This window comes from Mobula birostris, chromosome 9 (genome assembly GCF_030028105.1).
Source record: "Mobula birostris isolate sMobBir1 chromosome 9, sMobBir1.hap1, whole genome shotgun sequence".
NCBI lineage: Eukaryota > Metazoa > Chordata > Chondrichthyes > Myliobatiformes > Myliobatidae > Mobula > Mobula birostris.
This window is the reverse complement of record NC_092378.1, coordinates 156558235-156580608: the sequence shown is the minus strand read 5'-3', so window position 1 is coordinate 156580608 and position 22374 is coordinate 156558235. Positions and strand designations below refer to the sequence as shown.

The window sequence follows — 22374 nt, the reverse complement described above, 5'->3', positions numbered from 1 at the left end:
CCCCTCTCCCTCCTCCCCCCTCTCCCCTCTCCCTCCTCCCCCCTCTCCCCTCTCCCTCCTCCCCCCTCTCCCCTCCCCCCCTTCCCCTCTCCCCCTCTCCCCCTCTCCCCCTCTCCCCTCTCCCCCTCCCTCCCTCTCCCCCCTCCCTCTCCCCCCTCCCCCCTCCCTCTCCTCCCTCTCCCCCCTCCCCCCTCCCTCTCCTCCCTCTCCCCCCTCCCCCCTCTCCCCTCCCTCCTCCCTCCTCCCCCCCCTCCCTCCTCCCTCCTCCCCCCCTCCCTCCTCCCCCCTCTCCCCTCCCTCCTCCCCGCTCTCCCCTCCCTCCTCCCTCCTCCCCCCTCTCCCCTCCCTCCTCCCCCCTCTCCCCTCCCTCCTCCCCCCTCTCCCCTCTCCCTCCTCCCCCCTCTCCCCTCTCCCTCCTCCCCCTCTCCCTCCTCCCCCTCTCCCTCCTCCCCCCCTCCCCCCTCCCCCCTTCCCCCTCCTCCACCACTCTGCCCTCCCTCTCTCCTCCCCTCAAGGTGACTGACAGCTGACTACTGCTCCCTGAAATCCAGATGCAATGACAAGTCCCAATGCAAAGTCACAAGATAGAGGAGCAGAATTAGGCTATTCAGCCCATCGAGTCTGCTCCACCATTCCATTATGGCTGATAGATTATCCCTCTCAACCCCATTCTCCTGCCTTCTCCTGTAACCTTCAACACCCTGACTAATCAAGAACCTGTCAACATCCAGTTTAAATATACTCATTGACTTGGCCTGCACAGCTGTCTGTGGCATGAATTCCACAGATTGATCATGATGTGGCAAAAGAAATTGGTCTTCATCTCTGTTCTAAACGGATGACCTCTGGTCCTAGACTCTCCCACTACAGGAAACATCCTCTCCACATCCATCTATCGAGGCCTTTTAATGTTTGATCGGTTTCAATGAGATCTCACCTCATTCACCTAAACTCCAGTGAGTACCGGCCCAGAGCAAACACTCCTCATGTTGCAACACGCACAAAATGCTGGAGGAACTCAGCAGGCCACACTGTGTTTAAGAAATAAGTACAGTCAATGTTATGGGCCAAAACGTCGACTGTACTCTTTCCATAGATGCTGCCTGGCCTGCTGAGTTCCTCCAGCATTTTGTGTGTGTTGCTCGGATTTCCAGCATCTGCAGATTTTCTCTTGTTTGTGATTGGATCCTCATATGTTAACCCTTTCATTCCTGGGATCATTCTCCTGAACTTCCTCTGGACCCTCTCCAATGTCAGCACATCTTTTCTTCAATAAGGAGTACAGAACTGCTCACAGTACTCCCAAGTGTGGTCCGACCAATGTCTTCTAACACCTCAACAACACATTGTAGTCCTCTGGAAGGACTGGCCAGTGTTGTGGCACAAACTGTGTTGTCAGAGTTCCAGTACATTGGCATCCTGTCACTGAGCGATTCTTCATGTTTATTCCCAGGAAGGGCCATGCTGCAGACATCCTCCAGGAGGAAGGAGTTGCCACCAACAAGACAGAGGAACATTCAGAGAGCTCTGGTGGGGCAGAAGTTTGTGTTTAAGATTAATCTTTTAGATAAAATTAAAATAAGATTATCTTTATTTGTCACGTGTATTGAAATGAACGATGAAATGCATCATTTGTGTCAATGACCAACACAGTCCGAGGCTGTGTGGAGGGAAACCCACAACTTACTAATCATTACCAGTATGTGTTTGGAACGTCGGAGGAAACCGGAACACCCAGAGAAAACCTGCACGATCACGGGGAGGAAGTACAAATTCCTAACAGACAACTGAACTGGGGTCGCTGGCACTGAGTGGTGGGTGCATGAACGTGCTGCAGGGGTGGTGGCAGAGGTAGGTACATAAGGGACATTAAGAAACTCTTGGATAGGCACATGGATGAAAGAAAGCTGGAGCGTTACTTGGGAGGTGATCTCAGAGTAGCACAAAGGGCCTGTGGTTAGAGGGACGGCACAGTGACGGGCCCTTCCAGCCCAGTGTAATTTGTAGTTTTTAATTGTGTGTTGCAATGTACTGCTGCTGCAAAACAACACATTTCACAACATGTTCTGTGATAGTAAACCTGATTCTGATTTTGACCTTCTGGGTGAAAAAGTTCCCCTCGGGTTCCTATTAAATCTCTCCCCTGTTGCATTGGAAAACTGATCTGTGGTTGATTGTTAAGCACTTCTATCAGCTTGATAATTTTACAGATGTTGTGCTGTAAGGAGTTGATTCTTGTTTTGGACCAAATGCCTGTGTCATGGGTCAGAGTAGGTGGGTGTGTGGGATGGCCTCCAGGGTTTCCTCTGCTCTCACTGGGTCTGTTCCCCACGCTCACAGAAAGGGACAACGGTTAACATTCTCCACACCGACACTCTCACCGAGGCTGGAGGTTCCCTCTGCTCTGGGTCCATTCCCCACGCTCACAGCAAGGGACAACGGTTAACATTCTCCACACCGACATCTCTCACCGAGGCTGGAGGTTCCCTCTGCTCTGGGTCCATTCCCCACGCTCACAGGAAGGGATAACGGTTAACATTCTCCACACCGACACTCTCACCGTGGCTGGAGGTTCCCTCTGCTCTGGGTCCATTCCCCACGCTCACAGGAAGGGATAACGGTTAACATTCTCCACACCGACACTCTCACCGTGGCTGGAGGTTCCCTCTGCTCTGGATATTCCCCACGCTCACAGGAAGGGATAACGGTTAACATTCTCCACACCGACACTCTCACCGTGGCTGGAGGTTCCCTCTGCTCTGGGTCCATTCCCCACGCTCACAGGAAGGGACAACGGTTAACATTCTCCACACCGACACTCTCACCGTGGCTGGAGGTTCCCTCTGCTCTGGGTCCATTCCCCACGCTCACAGGAAGGGACAACGGTTAACATTCTCCACACCGACACTCTCACCGAGGCTGGAGGTTCCCTCTGCTCTGGGTCCATTCCCCACGCTCACAGGAAGAGACAACGGTTAACATTCTCCACACCGACACTCTCACCGTGGCTGGAGGTTCCCTCTGCTCTGGGTCCATTCCCCACGCTCACAGGAAGAGACAACGGTTAACATTCTCCACGCCGACACTCTCACCTAGGCTGGAGGTTCCCTCTGCTCTGGGTCCATTCCCCACGCTCACAGGAAGGGACAACGGTTAACATTCTCCACGCCGACACTCTCACCTAGGCTGGAGGTTCCCTCTGCTCTGGGTCCATTCCCCACGCTCACAGGAAGGGACAACGGTTAACATTCTCCACGCCGACACTCTCACCGAGGCTGGAGGTTCCCTCTGCTCTGGCTTCATTCCCCATGCTCACAGGAAGGGATAACGGTTAACATTCTCCACACCGACACTCTCACCGTGGCTGTCTGTTGTGTTGATTTACAGCTAGAGGCACAGGCCCTTCGGCCCACTGCAGCCATGCTGACCGTCAACACCCATTTACACTCATCTTACATTAAATTCCACGTTTTATTCTCGCAAATTAACTGACAGCAGCCAGTTAACCCACTGACATGCACATCTTTGTGATGTGGGAGAAGCAGAGTCATCGGGGAGAATCTACAAACTCCACACAGACAGCACCCAAGGTCAGGATTAGGGGACGTCAGCAGATGTCAAATCGATTCTGGGGAACAGGGGTTTATCTGCATCATCACCACTCCCCCTCCCTTCAGCCCCCCCCCCCCACCCCCGATCTCCTGCACACTGGAAGTGTTTAAGCATAGATTAGTCTGCCTGCAGTTATTTCCCAAACTACACAGTAACAGAAAAGCCCCCAGACCAAACCTCCAGACTAAAGGCCAATTTATACTTCTGTGTCAAAACTACGCTGTAGGTATGGCGTAGCCGCGTACTCTGCACCATACCCTACGCCGTAGCCTGACGCGCGCCTCCCCAAAAATATAACTATACGTTGCGGCGACGCAGACCACAACAACTGTGATTGGTTTGGTCTGCTTGGTAGCATCGCATTTCCTCTTACGCTGCAATAGCTTCCCATTGGGCGACTGAAGGGCAGGGAAAGAACTCTGGCTGCAATGCTTTCCATAAAGCTTTACAGACCTCCGAAATTATAGAGGACCCTGTGCTTGATGCCAGTTTGTAGCCAGCTGCTACAGCCTGTTAAAATTCGAATGTGATTGCCAGTCTCTGAGTATACTGTGCGTACACTGATGCAAAATAAATGGTTGGAGACAATGAACCAAATCGTCAAATCTACCTGCGGACATCTGAAAATACTTAAAATGCATTTCCTCCTCCATGTCTCTCAGTGGCCGGACAAGCAGAGAAAATTCACCCTCCTTCAGTTTCAGTCGCCATTGTTTGAAGTTGAGTTTCTTCGAGTTGAGTTTCAACACAAAGAAACTCAACACAGTGGCATAGAAACCACCGCCAACTAGCGTTTTGGCGGTGAATTGCAGAGCGGCGCAAACACACCAACGCACAAGTATAAATGCTCACAACGGCATAGGCCACTTGCGTAGTCTACGGTGTCGGCTACTAAGCACAAGTATAAATCAACCTTAAGGGCAGAGACTTGCTTCAGAGGACAACAAGCCTCCGTTCCCTTCAATATTATTGTGGATGTACAGGACACAGCATGCAATCCCCCACCTGTCTGGATTCACCTGTCACCTTCTAGCCTGTACTTGTCCCCTTCTTCCCCCACCTTGTTCTGGCTTTCGGCCCAAAATGTCAACTGTCTTCGTTTCCATAGATGCTGCCTGACCTGACGAGTTCTTCCATATTCTGTGTGTGATCCTCTGGATATCCAGCATCTGTAAAATCTCTTGTGTTTATGCTTTTGAAAAAACTGGAGGCTGAAGTCTGTGAGTTTCCAAGTCCAGTGAAAGCCTAGAGGTGGCATGTCTTGTGGTTGGAGGACTGTGTGGTCTGTCTGTGTGGCTGGGTGGGTGCGAGGAAAGAGGCCTATTTTAGCCTATTTCACTATTGTTGTTCTACTGCAGATTGTGGGCATGCTATGTTGGCGCCAGAATGTGAGGCCAACCCGTGGGCAAATTCTCAGATAGTGTTGGTTGTTAACGTAAACAATGCATTTCACTGCATGTTTGGTTGTACATGTGGTAAATAAAATAGACCGTAGAACGGTACAGCACAGGAACAAGCCCCTCGGCCCACAATGTTCTGCGAACAAAATAAATCAGTCATCAAATCCCTCTGCCTACGCAATGTCCTTATCCTCGCATTCATGTGCCTGTTTAAACGTTTCTTAAACGACTCGGTTTCTGCCTCTACCACCACCCGAGGCAGCGCATTCCAGATACCCACTTTGTCTGTGTAAAGAAAGCTTGCCCATCACATCTCCTTTGAAGTTACCCCTCTCACCTTAAATGCATGCCCTCTGGTATTAGGCATTTCAACCCTAGGAAAAAGATACTGTCTGTCTACTCTACCTGATGAATTTGAATCTGTAAAATCTAAGCAGGGTTACAGCCTGGATGTGGAACTCAGCTCACATTCCCTTCATGTTCTGTTACAGGACAGGTCTGTGGTCGTGGTGAGCTGCAGGAGCTGGAAGTGTTGAATAAAGCCCTAGCTAAAGCCTTTCGAATACGACAGACACACGGTAGGATGCTGGAGGCAGAGCTGATGCGAGTGGGCAGTCCTGCGGGCAGCACCCAGGTGATGGACAGAAGCTCAACAAAGGAGGCCAGGAGCCATTCACCAGGTGTTACTCACGGCGCTGCCAGTGTAAAGGAGGGCAAGGCGGGTACTCGGGTGGTACCTTCACGGAGTGGTCTCAGTGGGAAGAGGACTACAGCTCATTCTGCCTCCTTCAGGAAACCAGTGGCTGTTGCGTTGAAAGCTCCATACAAAACCGAGCAGGTAGGGAGGAGGAGGTTGGTGTGGTCCACTGCAGGACGTGCTGCTCAGTGCTCTTTGCAAAGACGACCACGAGCAGAGGGAGTCATGGCCACACAGCATCCAGTTCAAAGGGCAGGAGAGAGAAACCTTTCTGTAAACCCCACCCTGAGGACGTTCGGACGCCACGTACAGACCCCTGCAGACCCAGACGCCGGTTCCACTGCACCACTTCCTCTTGTTAAGCAGCAAACTGAGAAAAGAACTGAAGAGCCACCGAAGGCAAGTGTTTGCAAAGGGGACAAGCTGCAGACTGACACCTCTATTGTGGAGATGCCCACATTAATCACACTTCACACAAGCAGGTAAGAAGTTTTAAATTACACTTAACAAGTACAAGTGAAACATAGAATTCCACAGGACCTTGTCAGGGAAGAGGCAGACTTTGGGCTGCCCCATATGTGGTGTTGAGAACAAGAGCACACGCTCTCGGGACAGAGATGAGAAGAAATTTCTCCATATGGAAGGTAGGGAAGCTTTGCAGCTCAGTAGTTTTAGATACCAAGAGAATGAATGTATGTGAGGTCACTGTTGAAAGTGGTGCTGAGCAAAAAGATCAGTCATGTGGGATAGCAGGCTCAAGGGGCTGAGTGGCTGTCGAAGTCGAGGGATAGGAATGAGTGTAGAGGATTGGGAGGTGATGGAGGGAACAGAGGGAAAAGTGACAGGGATTTTGTTCCAATGCGAATTCGGGAGGTGAGCTTCACTCGTGAGGGGTATTTTGTTCCAATGGGAATTGGGGAGGTGAGCTTCACTCGTGAGAGGGATTCTGTTCCAATGGGAATTGGGGAGGTGACCTTCACTCGTGACAGGGATTTTGTTCCAATGGGAATTGGGGAGGTGAGCTTCACTCGTGACAGGGATTTTGTTCCAATGGGAATTGGGGAGGTGAGCTTCACTCGTGACAGGGATTTTGTTCCAATGGGAATTGGGGAGGTGAGCTTCACTCGTGACAGGGATTTTGTTCCGATGGGAATTGGGGAGGTGAGCTTCACTCGTGACAGGGATTTTGTTCCGATGGGAATTGGGGAGGTGAGCTTCACTCGTGACAGGGATTTTGTTCCGATGGGAATTGGGGAGGTGACCTTCACTCGTGACAGGGATTTTGTTCCGATGGGAATTGGGGAGGTGACCTTCACTCGTGACAGGGATTTTGTTCCGATGGGAATTGAGGTGACCTTCACTCGTGAGGGGGATTTTGTTCCGATGGGAATTGGGGAGGTGAGCTTCACTCGTGACAGGGATTTTGTTCCAATGGGAATTGGGGAGGTGAGCTTCACTCGTGACAGGGATTTTGTTCCAATGGGAATTGGGGAGGTGACCTTCACTCGTGACAGGGATTTTGTTCCGATGGGAATTGAGGTGACCTTCACTCGTGACAGGGATTTTGTTCTGATGGGAATTGGGGAGGTGACCTTCACTCGTGACAGGGATTTTGTTCCAATGGGAATTGGGGAGGTGACCTTCACTCGTGACAGGGATTTTGTTCCGATGGGAATTGAGGTGACCTTCACTCGTGACAGGGATTTTGTTCCGATGGGAATTGAGGTGACCTTCACTCGTGACAGGGATTTTGTTCGGATGGAAATTGGGGAGGTGAGCTTCACTCATGACAGGGATTTTGTTCCAATGGGAATTGGGGAGGTGAGCTTCACTCGTGACAGGGATTTTGTTCCGATGGGAATTGGGGAGGTGAGCTTCACTCGTGACAGGGATTTTGTTCCAATGGGAATTGGGGAGGTGACCTTCACTCGTGACAGGGATTTTGTTCCGATGGGAATTGGGGAGGTGAGCTTCACTCGTGACAGGGATTTTGTTCCGATGGGAATTGGGGAGGTGAGCTTCACTCGTGACAGGGATTTTGTTCCAATGGGAATTGGGGAGGTGAGCTTCACTCGTGAGGGGGATTTTGTTCCAATGGGAATTGGGGGGTTGGGCTTCACTCGTGAGGGGGATTTTGTTCCAATGGGAATTGAGGAGGTGAGCTTCACTCATTTGCTTCATTTCTAGTTTGAAAATTTAATAGATTGTTCCCTTTGGCACGATTACACTACAACCATTGGAAAAGTAACGCATTCCTAAACTTCCACAGGTCTTCACTGCAGCTTCCTGCAACATGGAGAAAGCAACACATCCGAAGCACACGGTGAGCACATTGTCCGCAACAGTACTCCCCTGGCGTCTTCAGGAATGTTTGTTAATTCCACTATCAAATACTTCTCCTTTTGTGTGCCCATGTCAAATATATAACCACCCTCCCACCCGTGTGCCTCTGTTAAATACTTCCCCTGTTGTATGCCCCTCTCAGTGTTGCCTCCCTGGTAATAATAGTCTCTTTATAGAGAGCTGGATTTCACTTTGCAACCCGCGCCATTAGCTAGTGAGTGAGTGAATAGATGGATGAGCAAAGGAAGGGAGAGGATCACTTCTCTGGGCTGAAGCTCTTCCCTTTATCCCAATCACGTCACTGTCACCAGCCTCCTCTAATTCCTTTTATAAGAGAATCTGACACCACAGAGTAGACTTTTATTTCAGGTGTTGTTCGATTTCTTTTTTTCTCCAGCTTGTGGGACAAAGTATCCAAGAGCAAAGCCGTTGCCACTCAGGGGAGGACCCACTTCATGGAAAGGATCCAGTCAGCCGTATCCTTTCACCAGAGAATCACAACTCAGAAACAGGCCCTTCGCCTCACCGTCCATGCTGACCGAGAGGCCTAACTAGTCTAGTCCTATTTGTCTGTGTTTAGCCTATATCCCTCTCAAACCTTTCCTATCGATGAACCTTTTAAATGCGTTTTAAATTCTTGAAGACTGAATCCATCGATTCTTCACAATCCGCAGGCACAGCTACACTGTAAAACAGAAGAGTACAGTGCAGGCCCTTCGGCCCACAACAATGCTGTACTGGCCTTCTAACTCACTCCAAGAACAATCTAACTCTTCCCTCATACATAGCCTTCCACTTTTCTGTCTTCCATGTTATCTGTCTGAGTCTCTTCAATGTCCAAAATGTATCTGCCTCTACCATCATCCCTGGCAGTGTGTTGCATTCTCTCTGTGCAAAAAAACCCAGTTACTTCTGACATCCTTCCTATGTTCTTCTCCGGTCACTATAAAATTATGCCCTCTTATATGAGTCACTTGAGGCCCCATGTGCCACCTAGGCACTAAGGGTTCAGACGACGACGACGTATGAATCATTTGGGAAAAGTATCTGGTTGTGCACTGAGTCTGTGCCTGTAAATTATGCCCTCTTGGGAAAAGCCTTTGGCTGACCACTCAATCTGTGCCTCTAAGTCTCTTCTCAGTGAATTGTATTTCATATCAACACTGCTACTTTTGCCATTGTAAATCCTGGTTCAAAAATTGTGATTGTGCTGAAGTGAAGGTGGAAGGTGCAGCAATTTCAACCTTTTCAGCTATTTCCCTCAGCTTATGGTGCAGTTCCATTCACAGCTTCCGTCTGTGAGTAACGCGGAGATTGAAGAGCGATTAGACCACATCTCTGATCTGTACCGTTGCATCAACCAGTATATGTACACAGACTCTCTGCTCAATTCCATCGGTACGTTCTTTACAGATTGTCGTTAAAAGCAAACAATGCTGCAAATGCTCACCAGTAGAAGGAGGAAAAGAACTGACGTTTCAGGTCCAAGACTTTAGCAAAGTCTTTGACAAAGTCCCACATGGGATGTTAGTCAAGAAGGTTCAGCCATTTGGCATTCAGAATGAGGTGGTCAATTGGATTCGACATTGGCTTCATGGGAGAAGCCAGAGAGCAGTGATAGATTTTTGCCTCTGACTGGATTCTTGTGACTAGTGGTGCACTGCAGAAATCAATGCTGGGCTCATATTAATGATCTGGACGGTAATGTGGTAAACCGGATCAGCAACTTTGCGGATGACACCAAGATTGGATGTGTGGTGGACAGTGAGAAAGACTACCGAAGCTTGCAACAGGATCAGGACCAGCTGGTGAAATGGGCTGAAAAATAGCAGATGGAATTTAATGCAGACATGTGCAAGGTGCTGCACTTCAGTAGGACCAACCAGGGTAGGTTTTATACAGTGAATGGTAGGGCACTGAGGAGTGTGGTAGAACAAAGAGATCCAGGAATACAGGCCCATAATTCATTGAAAGTGGTGTCACAGGTAGATAGGGTCATAAAGAAAACTTTTGGCACATTGGCCTTCCTTACTGATTGTAGGAGTTGGGATGTTACGTTGAAATTGTATAAGATGTTGGTGACGTCTAACTTGGAATTTTGTGTGCAGTTTTGGTCACCTACCATAAATAAGATTGAAATAGTACAGAGAAAATTTACAAAGATATTGCCAGGACTGGAGAACCTGAGTTTTAGAGAAAGATTAAGACTTTGTTCCTTGGAACATAGAAGATTGAGAGATTTGATAGAGGTATACAAAATTATGAGGGGTATAGATAGGGTAAATGCAAACTATCGATTAATATGGGTTAAGGTTGAAAGGTGAAATGTTTAAGGGGAACATGAGGGGGAATTTTTTCACTCAGAGGGTTGTGAAAGTGTGGAACGAGCTGCCAGAGCAAGTGGTGGGTGTGGGTTCAATTTCAAAGTGTAAGAAAAATTTGGATAGATACATGCATGGGAGGGGTATGGTCTGGGTGCAGGTTGATGGGAGTAGGCAGATTAATGGTTCGGTGTCGACTAGATGGGCTGAAGGGCATGTTTCTATGTTGTAGTGTTCTATACCTCTGTGCACCTTCGTCAGAACAAAGTCAGAGAAAAAACACATTCGTTTTCATTAGCAGAGAAGGTAGGGAAGAATGGGGGGAACGAAGGGGAATATCTCTGGTAGAGTGACACCAAATTCCTTACTGTGGCAGTGAGGAGCAAATTTCTGTGTGTAATGTTTTACTGATCACAACACTGAGAGACTTGCCCAGCAGACCAGACCATTCAGAGGATTAGACATACAGTGCAGAACAGGCTGGCCCTTCTAGCCTAATCATGAGACAAGTTACAATGACCAATTACCAAGCATACTAACTGGTACGCTTTTGGGAGGAAACCAGAGCACCCGGAGGAAACCCACGCAGTCACAGGGGGAGCATACAAACTCCTTGCATACAGTATCAGAATTGAACTCTGAATTCCGACGCTCCAAGGTGTAATAGTGTTGTGTTGATCAATACGCTACTGCAGTGCCCCTGACAGTTCCTGCTTCCCGTTGACAGTCTGATTTATACATTATTTTATTCCATTTGTGAAAGGTCAACTGGCTCATGAGGCCTTATTTTGACAATCTGTCTTTGGAAAGTTTTGATTGGAGATTATCTGCCAGTATTAAGCTTCCATCTGCTGGAGATCTAATGAACAGTTGATGTCACTCGTGTTCAGATGGTTGAACTGTATGACAAGCTGTTTCTCTCATCCCTTCCAGATTGTTTAATGGTAGTCCTCCAGTACAGGTATTGTGTGTCATGTTGTGATTGTTGTTTACTCCCAGCGTGGTCATGCCACCCTTCTCATCCATTGCTATTTGAAGGAACTTTTTCTCATGTAGGAAATGGAGTTAAATCCAGACCTCTGCAAATTAAATCAAAAGATCACTCATATTGGAACTGTGGGGGCTGACCTCAGTCCACCTTCCATTCCAAGGTTGTGCTCATGGCTGGCTTCCTCAGTGAGTATGCAGGGTAAATAAGAATTGTTTTTATTCACAGATGCTCTCAGTTGTCAGCGGGAACGTGAGCGAGAGCAGGCACTGGACAGATGCCAGGAGACTCTATCTAGCCTCCTTCACTGCATTCAGCAGCTGAGAGATGGTGAGTGCCAGCATTTTCTCCTTATAGCCCACAAGCCTTTGATGCTTCACATCTGACTACGTGGAGCAAGCTCACTGATTGTATAGATTCTGAAAGTGCATCTGCCACGGATAAGGGTGTTCTCTGCATTGGCCATGTGAAATTTCATCATCTCTGATCTGTCTGTGGAGAATTCAATCTCCGCAGGCACCAGGGATGAGCTCCCGTTTACCACACCGAATGCTTAGTCAGTTCAAAGTTCAAATTCACAGTAAATTTATTTTCGATGTACATATATGAGACTCAGTTTCTTGTAGGCATTTGCAGTAAATATAAAGAAACACAATAGAATCAGTGACAATCCACACATAACAAGATGTACGACCAGTGTGCAAAAGACAACAAACTGCAAACACAAAAAGAGAGAGAGAAAAAATAATATATACTGTATAAATAAATAACAAACATGGAGAATATGAGAAGAAGTCTTTGAAAGTGAGTCCATATGTAGTGGGAACTGTTCAGTGATGGGGCGAGTGAAGTGGAGTGAAATTATCCCCACTGGTTCAAGAGACTGATGGTTGAGGGGTAATAACTGTTCCTGAACCTGGTGGTGTGGGTTCTGAGGCTCCTGTACCACCTTCCTGATGGCAAGAGCAAGAAGAGAGAATGAGCAGGCTGGTGGGGGTCCGGGATGATGGATGCTGCTTTCTTGCAACAGCGCTTCGTGTAGATGAGCTCAGTGTTGGGGAGGGCGTTACCCGTGACGTGCTGCGATGTATCCACTAGTTTTTGTAGGGTTTTCTGTTCAAGGGCACGCCAGGTTGTGATGCAACCAGTCAGTATACTCTCCACCACACATCTGTAGAAGCTTGTCAAAGTTTCTGATGATTCATTGCATCGTTAATGGGAAATTTCATCACCTCAGCCCCGAGCAGGGATCTGTCTGTGGAGAATTGATCTCTGCCCAATGAAACAGTGGAAGCTACTTCAGTAAATATATTTAAGACAAGGTTGGATAGATTTTTGCATAGTAGGGAAATTAAAGGTTATGGGGGAAAGGCAGATAGGTGGAGATGAGTCCATGGCCAGATCAGTCATGATCTTATTGAATGGTGGAGGAGGCTCGAAAGGCCAGATCACCTTTTACAGACCTTTGGAATAAAGGAGTCTGAGCACGCCAAACAGTTGCTCTCTTGCCCAGCCTCAGCAGTGCTAAGCCATCGGAGCTAATAGACCATGTGCTTTCTCTCCTGGGAAATTGCCATCCTTGTTTTATTTTTAAATAGCTCTTCATGCGGCAAATGCCTGATCAAGTTCTTAGTTCAAGATCATAGCTCTTGCTAATGTACCTGTGAAGGACTATAGGGAGCTTCTGCATTTGGCCAGGCAGATGTGTATAATTCCTCTTCTTTTCACTGCCTCAGTAAGCCCGGTCAGCAAGACCCCCAACATAAGGATGCCCGCGGCTGAAAAACATAGGCCGCGGATGCCCGGGCCTGTGTTTTTACCATATTTGCTTTGGTGTGAACGCTAGGAAGTGCCAACGGCCTTGCAGCTTCGACAGTGCCAGCGCATTGGGACATCAGAGATCTGAACGCCATGGGTTTCAGCTGCCAGGGTCATCTGTTCATTACGGACACCCTTTCAGGGCAATGCTTCCTGTGTGACAGGGGTGCTCAGGTGAGTGTGCTGCCAGCATCACCTATTGAGGAGGCAAAGAGAGACAAAACCTCACTGGAGGCCGCCAACAGTAGCAGGATTCTGACTTACAGGACACGGCGGGTGATGCTCTGTTTCAGTGGGCAACGTTACATGTGGGACTTCATCCTGACTAAAGTGGCTAGACCTCTGTTCGGAGCAGGTTTCCTGTGTGCCCAAGGACTATTCGTCAATTTTAACTGCCAGCTTGTTCAGGTCAAGGCCTTTGGGTCATTACCCTGCTTCCCCAGTCAGTTCCCCACAACGACTCTTATCAAGTGTATGCACCACTGTATGTGAATTTACTCAACTGCTGTGCAATTTCCTAAACCTCACCAAGCCCATATTCTCCAGTACAGTCGTAAAAAATGGAGTGGAGCACCACATTTCTGCACTGGCACGCCAATCCATGCCTGTGTGCGTAGACTGGACCCAGAAAAGCTGGCAAACACGAAGGCTGAGTTTGCCAACATGGAAGACTTGGCATTTTATGCTGGTCATAGCCCCTGGGCCTCACCTCTCCATATAATCCCCAAGTCCGATGATGGTTGCCACCCATGTGATTACCAATGCCTTAGTGAGGCCACCACCCCCCCAGCCGATCATTTCCTGGTCCTACACATCCAAGATTTTCCGGCACGTTTGGCTGCAAAGTTAATATTTCCCAAAGTTGATTTAGTTGGGGCTGCCATCAGGTGCCTGTGTGCTGGGTGGACCTTCCCAGAGTAGCTGTGATAACCCCATTTGGTCTCTGAGTTTCTATGCTTGCTGTTTGCACTAAAAAATGCAGCACAGACCTTCCAATGGCTGATGGACCCTGTGTTAAAAGAACTAGATTTTCTTTTTGTTTCCCTAGATGACATACTTGTTGCCAGTACATCCAAGTCTTGTCTCATCTCCGCACACTTTTTGAATGCTTAAGCCAACATGGGTTGATCATTAACCCTGCCAAGTGCCAGGTTGGGTTGTCAGCCCTTGACTTTCTCAACCATCACATCTCGGCAGAAGTTGCAAAACCCCTCCCATCTAAAGCAGTCGCTATTATGGATTTCCCACTGCCCCACACTACTAAAGAAAGCTACAGGTATGGTGAACTTCTATCATTCCACAAGCTGCTGAACTTGTGCTTCCCTGTATAGTGCGCTTAAAGGAAATAACCCCTATCACGTGCTAGGCTGGTCAGCAGACAAGACCAGGACATTTGATGACCAAACGAGCTCTTTCCAACATGACCCTCCTGGCACACCTGCTCCCCAAAGCACCTGTAGTCATTACTAATGGTGCCTCAGACAATGCCGTGGGTGCTGTGCACGAGCAGTGGGTCAGAGGCGTGTGGCAGCCACTCATCTTCTTCAGCTGGCACCTCCGTCCCCTGAGACGAAGTACAGCATGTTTGACCATGACCTGTCCGCCATTTTAATTTTCTTCTAGAGGGTCACCATTTCACAGCGTTTGTTGACCACAAACCCCTTGTGCACATGATGGCTAAAATATCAGACCCTTGGCCTGCAGGGCAACACCACCACCTGGCCTACATATCAGATTTCACAACTGATATACAACATATCAAGGGGAAAAATAATGCTGTGACCAATTTCCTCTCATGGCCAGCCCTTGAGGCCATACACATAGGGGTTGACTAAGCTGGCATAGCAGCCGACTTAGCTATTTACCGAACAGAAGTCACGGGCCTGCGATTGGCTGACATTAAGTTTGGGGAAGCTGGGTTTCTCTCTTATGCTATGTCTCAACCAGACATCCTCACCCCATAGCTGGATGTGGAATGTTTTTAACTCTATATATGGCCTCTCACATCCAGGCCGGAAGGCCTCACAGAAACTGGTTGCACTAAAGCTTATGTGGCATGGCCTTAGAGAGGACTTGCGCGATTGGACTGCAGCCAGTGAGTTGTGCCAGTGGGCAAAAAGTTGAACATCGTGTCCAGGAGCCATCAGCATCCTTTGAGGTCTGTGAGCGGCTGTTTGACTATGTCATTGTCAACCTCGTTGGTCCTCTTCCCCCGTCCGTGTTTCACGCACCTCCTTACTGTGGTGGACAGTATCACCAGATGGCCAGAGGTCATCCCCCTAGTATCGACAACAGTGCAGACGTGGCTTGTACATTCATCAGCACCTGGGTAGCTTGATTTGGCACCCCATTTCATATTTTCTCTGAGGGTGGCTCCCAGTTCACATCAGACGTCTAGGCTGCGATGGCCCAGAGCCTTGGTGTTAGGCTACATCACACTACGGCATATCACCCACAGTCCAATGGCCCATGTGAGCGGTTTCACCACTCCTTAAAGGCTGCTCTGAGAGCTTCCCTGACTGATGATGAGATCGTCTCCCATGGGCCCTGCTGGAGCTCAGCACAGCTCCAAAAGAGGACCTGCAGTAGTCTGCGGTTGAATTGGAATATGGACAATCGTTACGAGTGCCAGGTGATTTCATTCCTGACACCATCAACGCCTGCTCGGCCTCAACAGCATTCCACCCTCCCCAGTAAATTCAATTCCTTTTTGCTTATTCCTACCTCCCATCATGGCATACAGCACTCTTGGGTTCGTTTGTTTCTGTCTGCCATGGTGCACAGCAACATCCCCTTAGGCCCCCTTACAATGGTCCATTCCGCATTTTGGAAGAGAGAGAAAAGACTTTTATCAATGATAAGGGGGGTCAACCTGAACGTGTTTCAGTAGATCGCTTTAAACCGGTGCACCAAGATTTGGAGTATTCCGTTGCCATGCCCCTGGTGTCATAACATGACCATGAGTGTGTCTACACACCACAGACGAGCCAGAGGCGCCTGCTGTTCCTCCAGCTATGCAACATAGTTCCTGAGCCGAGCAGCTCGTCCACGCTTCAGACAGGCTCACAGTGCCAGTTTTAGTGAATTCTGTGGGGGCCTGTGTAGGGTAATGTAATTGGGAGAAATGTACAGAATTCACACCCACTGACATTGAGTTGGGTTTCACTTTAAGAGGCTGGTTTTACGTGATGACGTAATTACATAATGTGCACTTTTGTGTTCGGGTATTGGAGCTCAATAAAATGTGTTACAGTTTTCCTTAAACGTAAAACGCCTCACTTCATTCTATTTGCAAAAATCTACATTATCAGACTACTGAACGGTCCCTACAATGATAAAATTGGCCCTTGACTTCATCTGCCTGGTTATGATTTTGCACCTTATTGTTTACCTGAAATGCACTTTGTAACTGTTACACTTTATTCTGCATTGTACCAAGGTACAGTGACAGTATTAAATGGAGGACCATTGACGAGGGAGGGGTTAGATTGATCTTAGAAGTAGGTTGAAAGGTCAGCATAACATGAGCTGAAGGGCTTGTACTGTGCTGTATTCAATTTCAGGACCAGAAGGCCTGAGTTGTAAGGAGAGGTTGGCCGGGTTAGGTCTTTATCCTTGGAGAGTCCAGTTGACTGGCAGACTGTCCATACAGGTCAGTTCATTACACAGTACACTGAAGTAGTGCAAGCTAAAACAATACCAGAATGCAGAATAAGGTGCGCGTCCTTTTAAACCTTGCCTGCACTTTTTTGTGTTTAACCACCTCTTTTGTATAACAGGGTGACCCAAACGGTACACAGTACTCCCAAGTGCGACCTCACCAAGAACTTGTACAGCTGTAACATAATGTCCCAAATGCCCTGGCAATTGAAGGCCAGCATCCTAAATGCCTTTTCTGCTGCTCTGTCTATCTGTGATGCTGTAAACCATAAGACATGAGAGCAGAATTAGGCCATTTAGCCCATCGAGTCTGCTTTGCCATTTGTCATGTCTGTATCCATTTCCCCCCTCAACCCCATGCTCTTGCCTTCTTCCCCTAATCTATAATACAAACTAGGCACTTGTTCTCCTCAGCTCCTCTGTTCCATTGCACTCCCTAATGCCCTACCATTCATAGTATAAGCCATCCTGGTTTGACTTTCAACTCTCACATTTCCATATTGACTAAGTTCCCTATTTTGCTCCCTTATTCTATTTTTAAGTACTGTTGAGGGGGGTGGCCTACCTGGAGGAAGCAACAGTGGCCGTGCCTCTGGCAGAGAGTCTGGCTCTGTGATTCAGAAGGGTAGGGAAAGGAAGAGGATGGCAGCAGTGATAGCGACTGTATAGTTAGGGGGTCAGACAGGCGATTCTGTGGACGCAGAAAAGAAGCATGGATGGTAGTTTGCCTCCCAGGTGCCAGGGTCTGAGATGTTTCTGATCGCGTCCACAATATCCTGAAGTGGGAAGGAGAATAGCTGGTACATATTAGTACCAATGACATAGGCAGGAAGAGGGAGGAGATCCTGAAAGCAGACCACATGGAGATAGGAAGGAAGTTGAGAAGTAGGACCACAAAGGTAGTCGTCTCGGGATTACTGCCTGTGCCATATGACAGTGAGTATAGGAATAGAATGAGGTGGGGGATAAATGCGTGGCTGGGGGATTGGAACAGGGGCAGGGATTCAGATTTCTGGATCATTGGGACCTCTTTTGTGCAGGGGTGACCTGTACAAAAAGGACAGGTTGCAGTTGAATCCCAGGGGGACCAATATCCTGGCAGGGAGGTTTGTAAAGGCTATTGGGGAGAGTTTAAACTAGAATTGCTGGAAGGTGGGAACCAAACTGAAGAGATGGAGGAAGAGGCCGTTGGCTCACATATAGAGAGAGCTTGGAGACAATGCGAAAAGGAGGATAGGCAGATGAATGAGAAGGGATGTGTTCAGACTGATAGTTTGAGATGTGTCTCTTTTAACGCAAGGAGTATTATGAACAAAGCGGATGAGCTTAGAGCGTGGATCAGCACTTGGAGCTATGATGTTGTGGCCATTACAGAGACTTGGTTGGCTCAGGGGCAGGAATGGTTACTTTGAGTGCCAGGCTTTAGATGTTTCAGAAAGGACCGGGAGGGAGGCAAAAGAGGTGGGGGCGTGGCACTGTTGATCAGAGATAGTGTCATGGCTACAGAAAAGGAGGAAGACGTGGAGGGATTGTCTATGGAGTCTCTGTGGGTGGATGGTAGGAACAGGAAGGGGTCAATAACTCTACTGGGTGTCTTTTATAGACCACCCAATAGTAACAGGGATATCGAGGAGCAGATAGGGAGACAGATTCTGGAAAGGTGTAATAATAACAGGGTTGATATGGTGGGAGATTTTAATTTCCCAAATATCGATTGGCATGTCCCCAGAGTGAGGGGTTTAGATGGGGTGGAGTTTGTTGGGTGTGTTCAAGAAGGTTTCTTGACACAATACATAGATAAGCCTACAAGAGGAGAGCTGTACTTGATCTGGTATTGGGAAATGAACCTGGTTAGGTGTCAGATCTCTCAGTGGGAGAGCATTTTGGAGATAGTGATCACAATTCTATCTCCTTTACCATAGCATTGGAGAGGGAAAGGAACAGACAAGTTAGGAAAGTGTTTAATTAGAGTAAGGGGAAATATGAGACTATCAGGCAGGAAATTGGAAGCATAAATTGGCCACAGATGTTCTCAGGAAAATGTATGGAAGAAATGTGGCAAATGTTCAGGGGATATTTGCGTGGAGTTCTGCATAGGTACATTTCAGTGAGACGGAATGGATGGTAGGTTACAGGAACCGTGGTGTACAAAGGCTGTTGCAAATCTAGTCAAGAAGAAAAGAAGATCTTATGAAAGTTTCAAAAAACTAGGTAATGATAGAGATCTAGAAGATTATCAGGCTAGCAGGAAGGAGCTTAAGAAAGAAATTAGGAGAGCCAGAAGGGGCCATGAGAAGGCCTTGGCAGACGGGATTAAGGAAAACCCCAAGGCATTCTACAAGTACGTAAAGAGCAAGAGGATGAGACGTGCGAGAATAGGACCAATCAAGTGTGATAGTGGAAAAGTGTGTATGGAACCAGAGGAGATCGCAGAGGTACTTAATGAGTACTTTGTTTCAGTATTCACTACGGAAAAGGATCTTGGCGATTGTAGGGATGACTTACAGTGGACTGAAAAGCTTGAGCATGTAAATATTAAGAAAGAGGATGTGCTGGAGCTTTTGGAAAGCATCAAGTTGGATAAGTCTCCGGGACCGAACGAGATGTACCCCAGGCTACTGTGGGAGGCGAGGGAGTTTAGGAGCCGAGAGGTAATGTTGCAGCTATATAGGATCCTGGTCAGACCCCACTTGGAGTACTGTGCTCAGTTCTGGTCACCTCTCTATAGGAAGGATGTGGAAACCATAGAAAGGGTGCAGAGGAGATTTACAAGGATGTTGCCTGGATTGGGGAGCATGCCTTATGAGAATAGGTTGATTGAACTGGGCCTTTTCTCCTTGGAGCGACAGAGGATGAGAGGTGACCTGATAGAGGTGTATAAGATGATGAGAGGCATTGATCGTGTGGATAGTCAGAGGCTTTTTCCCAGGGCTGAAGTGGCTAGCATGAGAGGGCACAGGTTTAAGGTGCTTGGAAGTTGGTACAGAGGAAAATACAGGGGTAGGTTTTTTTTTACGCTGAGAGTGGTGAGTGCGTGGAATGGGCTGCCGGCGATAGTGATGCAGGCGGATATGATAGGGTCTTTTAAGAGACTCTTGGACAGGTACATGGAGCTTTGAAAAGTAGAGGGCTATGGGTAACCCTAGGTAATTTCTAAGGTAAGGACATGTTCAGCACAGCTTTGTGGACCGAAGGGCCTGTATTGTGCTAACAACAGGAATTCTGCAGATGCTGGAAATTCAAGCAACACACATCAAAGTTGCTGGTGAACACAGCAGGCCAGGCAGCATCTCTAGGAAGAGGTACAGTCACTGTTTCAGGCCGAGACCCTTCGTCAGGACTAACTGAAGGAAGAGTTAGTAAGAGATTTGAGAGGGGGAGGGGGAGATCTGAAATGATAGGAGAAGACAGGAGGGGGAGGGATGGAGCCAAGAGCTGGACAGGTGATTGGCAAAGGGGATATGAGAGGATCATGGGACAGGAGGTCCGGGGAGAGAGACAAGGTGGGGGGGAACCCAGAGGATGGGCAAGGGGTATATTCAGAGGGACAGAGGGAGAAAAAGGAGAGTGAGAGAAAGAATGTGTGTATAAAAATAAATAACGGATGGGGTATGAGGGGGAGATGGGGCATTAGCAGAAGTTAGAGAAGTCAATGTTCATACCATCAGGTTGGAGGCTACCCAGATGGAATATAAGGTGTTGTTCCTCCAACCTGAGTGTGGCTTCATCTTTACAGTAGAGGAGGCCGTGGATAGACATGTCAGAATGCGAATGGGATGTGGAATTAAAATGTGTGGCCACTGGGAGATCCTGCTTTCTTTGGCGGACAGAGCGTAGGTATTCAGCAAAGCGGTCTCCCAGTCTGCGTTGGGTCTCACCAATATATAGAAGGCCACATCGGGAGCACCGGACGCAGGATATCACCCCAGCCGACTCACAGGTGAAGTGTCACCTCACCTGGAAGGACTGTCTGGGGCCCTGAATGGTGGTAAGGGAGGAAGTGTAAGGGCATGTGTAGCACTTGTTCTGCTTACAAGGATAAGTGCCAGGAGGGAGATCAGTGGGGAGGGATGGGGAAACGAATGGACAAGGGAGTCGCGTAGGGAGTGATCCCTGCGGAAAGCGGCGGGGGGGGGGAGGGAAAGATGTGCTTACTGATGGGATCCCGTTGGAGGTGGCAGAAGTTACGGATAATAATATGTTGGACCCAGAGGCAGGTGGGGACCAGGGGAACCCTATTCCTAGTGGGGTGGCAGGAGGATGGAGTGAGAGCAGATGTGCATGAAATGGGGGAGATGCATTTGAGAGCAGAGTTGATGGTGGAGGAAGGGAAGCCCCTTTCTTTAAAAAAGGGGACATCTCCCTCGTCCTGGAGTGAAAAGCCTCATCCTGAGAGCAGATGCGGCGGAGACGGAGGAATTGCGAGATGGGGATGGCATTTTTGCAAGAGACAGGGTGAGAAGAGGAATAGTCCAGATAGCTGTGAGAGTCAGTAGGCTTATAGTAGACATCAGTGGATAAGCTGTCTCCAGGGTTAGAGACAGAAAGATCTAGAAAGGGGAGGGAGGTGTCGGAAATGGACCAGGTAAACTTGAGGGCAGGGTGAAAGTTGGAGGCAAAGTTAATAAAGTCAACGAGCTCAGCATGCGTGCAGGAAGCAGCGCCAATGCAGTCATCGATGTCCCTATATACTTCCATCCCCCATCAGGAAGGTCTCAAAGCTCTCCGCTTCTTTTTGGATTCCAGACCTAATCAGTTCCCTTCTACCACCACTCTGCTCCGTCTAGCGGAATTAGTCCTTACTCTTAATAATTTCTCCTTTGGCTCCTCCCACTTCCTCCAAACTAAAGGTGTAGCTATGGGCACCCGTATGGGTCCTAGCTATGCCTGCCTTTTTGTTGGCTTTGTGGAACAATCCATGTTCCAAACCTATTCTGGTATCTGTCCCCCACTTTTCCTTCGCTACATCGACGACTGCATTGGCGCTGCTTCCTGCACGCATTCTGAGCTCGTTGACTTTATTAACTTTGCCTCCAATTTTCACCCTGCCCTCAAGTTTACCTGGTCCATTTCTGACGCCTCCCTCCCCTTTCTAGATCTTTCTGTCTCTATCTCTGGAGACAGCTTATCCACTGATGTCTGCTATAAGCCTACTGACTCTCACAGCTATCTGGACTATTCCTCTTCTCACCCTGTCTTTTGCAAAAATGCCATCCCCTTCTCGCAATTCTTCCGTCTTCGCCGCATCTGCTCTCAGGATAAGGCTTTTCATTCCAGGACGAGGGAGATGTCCTCCTTTTTTAAAGAAAGGGACTTCCTTTCCTCCATCATCAACTCTGCTCTCAAACGTATCTCCCCCATTTCACGCATTTCTGCTCTCACTCCATCCTTCTGCCACCCCACTAGGAATAGGGTTCCCCTGGTCCTCACCTACCACCCCACCAGCCTCCGGGTCCAACATATTATTTTCCGTAACTTCCGCCACCTCCAACCGGATCCCACCACTAAGCACATCTTTCCTTCCCCCCCACCCCC

General features: G+C 48.4%; 1 protein-coding gene across 3 annotated transcripts in view; it reads left to right on the top strand.

Moving 5' to 3' along the window:
• Positions 1 to 22374, top strand: part of LOC140203251 (uncharacterized) — a 37290-nt gene that overhangs the window by 2274 nt on the left and 12642 nt on the right. Inside the window, exons 3-10 of one of the 3 annotated variants that reach the window (XR_011887332.1) lie at positions 1454 to 1530; positions 5504 to 6191; positions 7979 to 8032; positions 8450 to 8528; positions 9330 to 9450; positions 11590 to 11691; positions 13098 to 13353; positions 16743 to 16831. Coding sequence is in view for 1 of the 3 variants with exons in the window: in XM_072269267.1 (XP_072125368.1) it covers positions 1454 to 1530; positions 5504 to 6191; positions 7979 to 8032; positions 8450 to 8528; positions 9330 to 9450; positions 11590 to 11691 (1121 nt within the window). In the remaining 2 variants the exon portion in view is untranslated. The remainder of the gene's footprint in view (positions 1 to 1453; positions 1531 to 5503; positions 6192 to 7978; positions 8033 to 8449; positions 8529 to 9329; positions 9451 to 11589; positions 11692 to 13097; positions 13354 to 16742; positions 16832 to 22374) is intronic. The other 2 variants (XR_011887333.1, XM_072269267.1) reach the window with 2 other exon arrangements.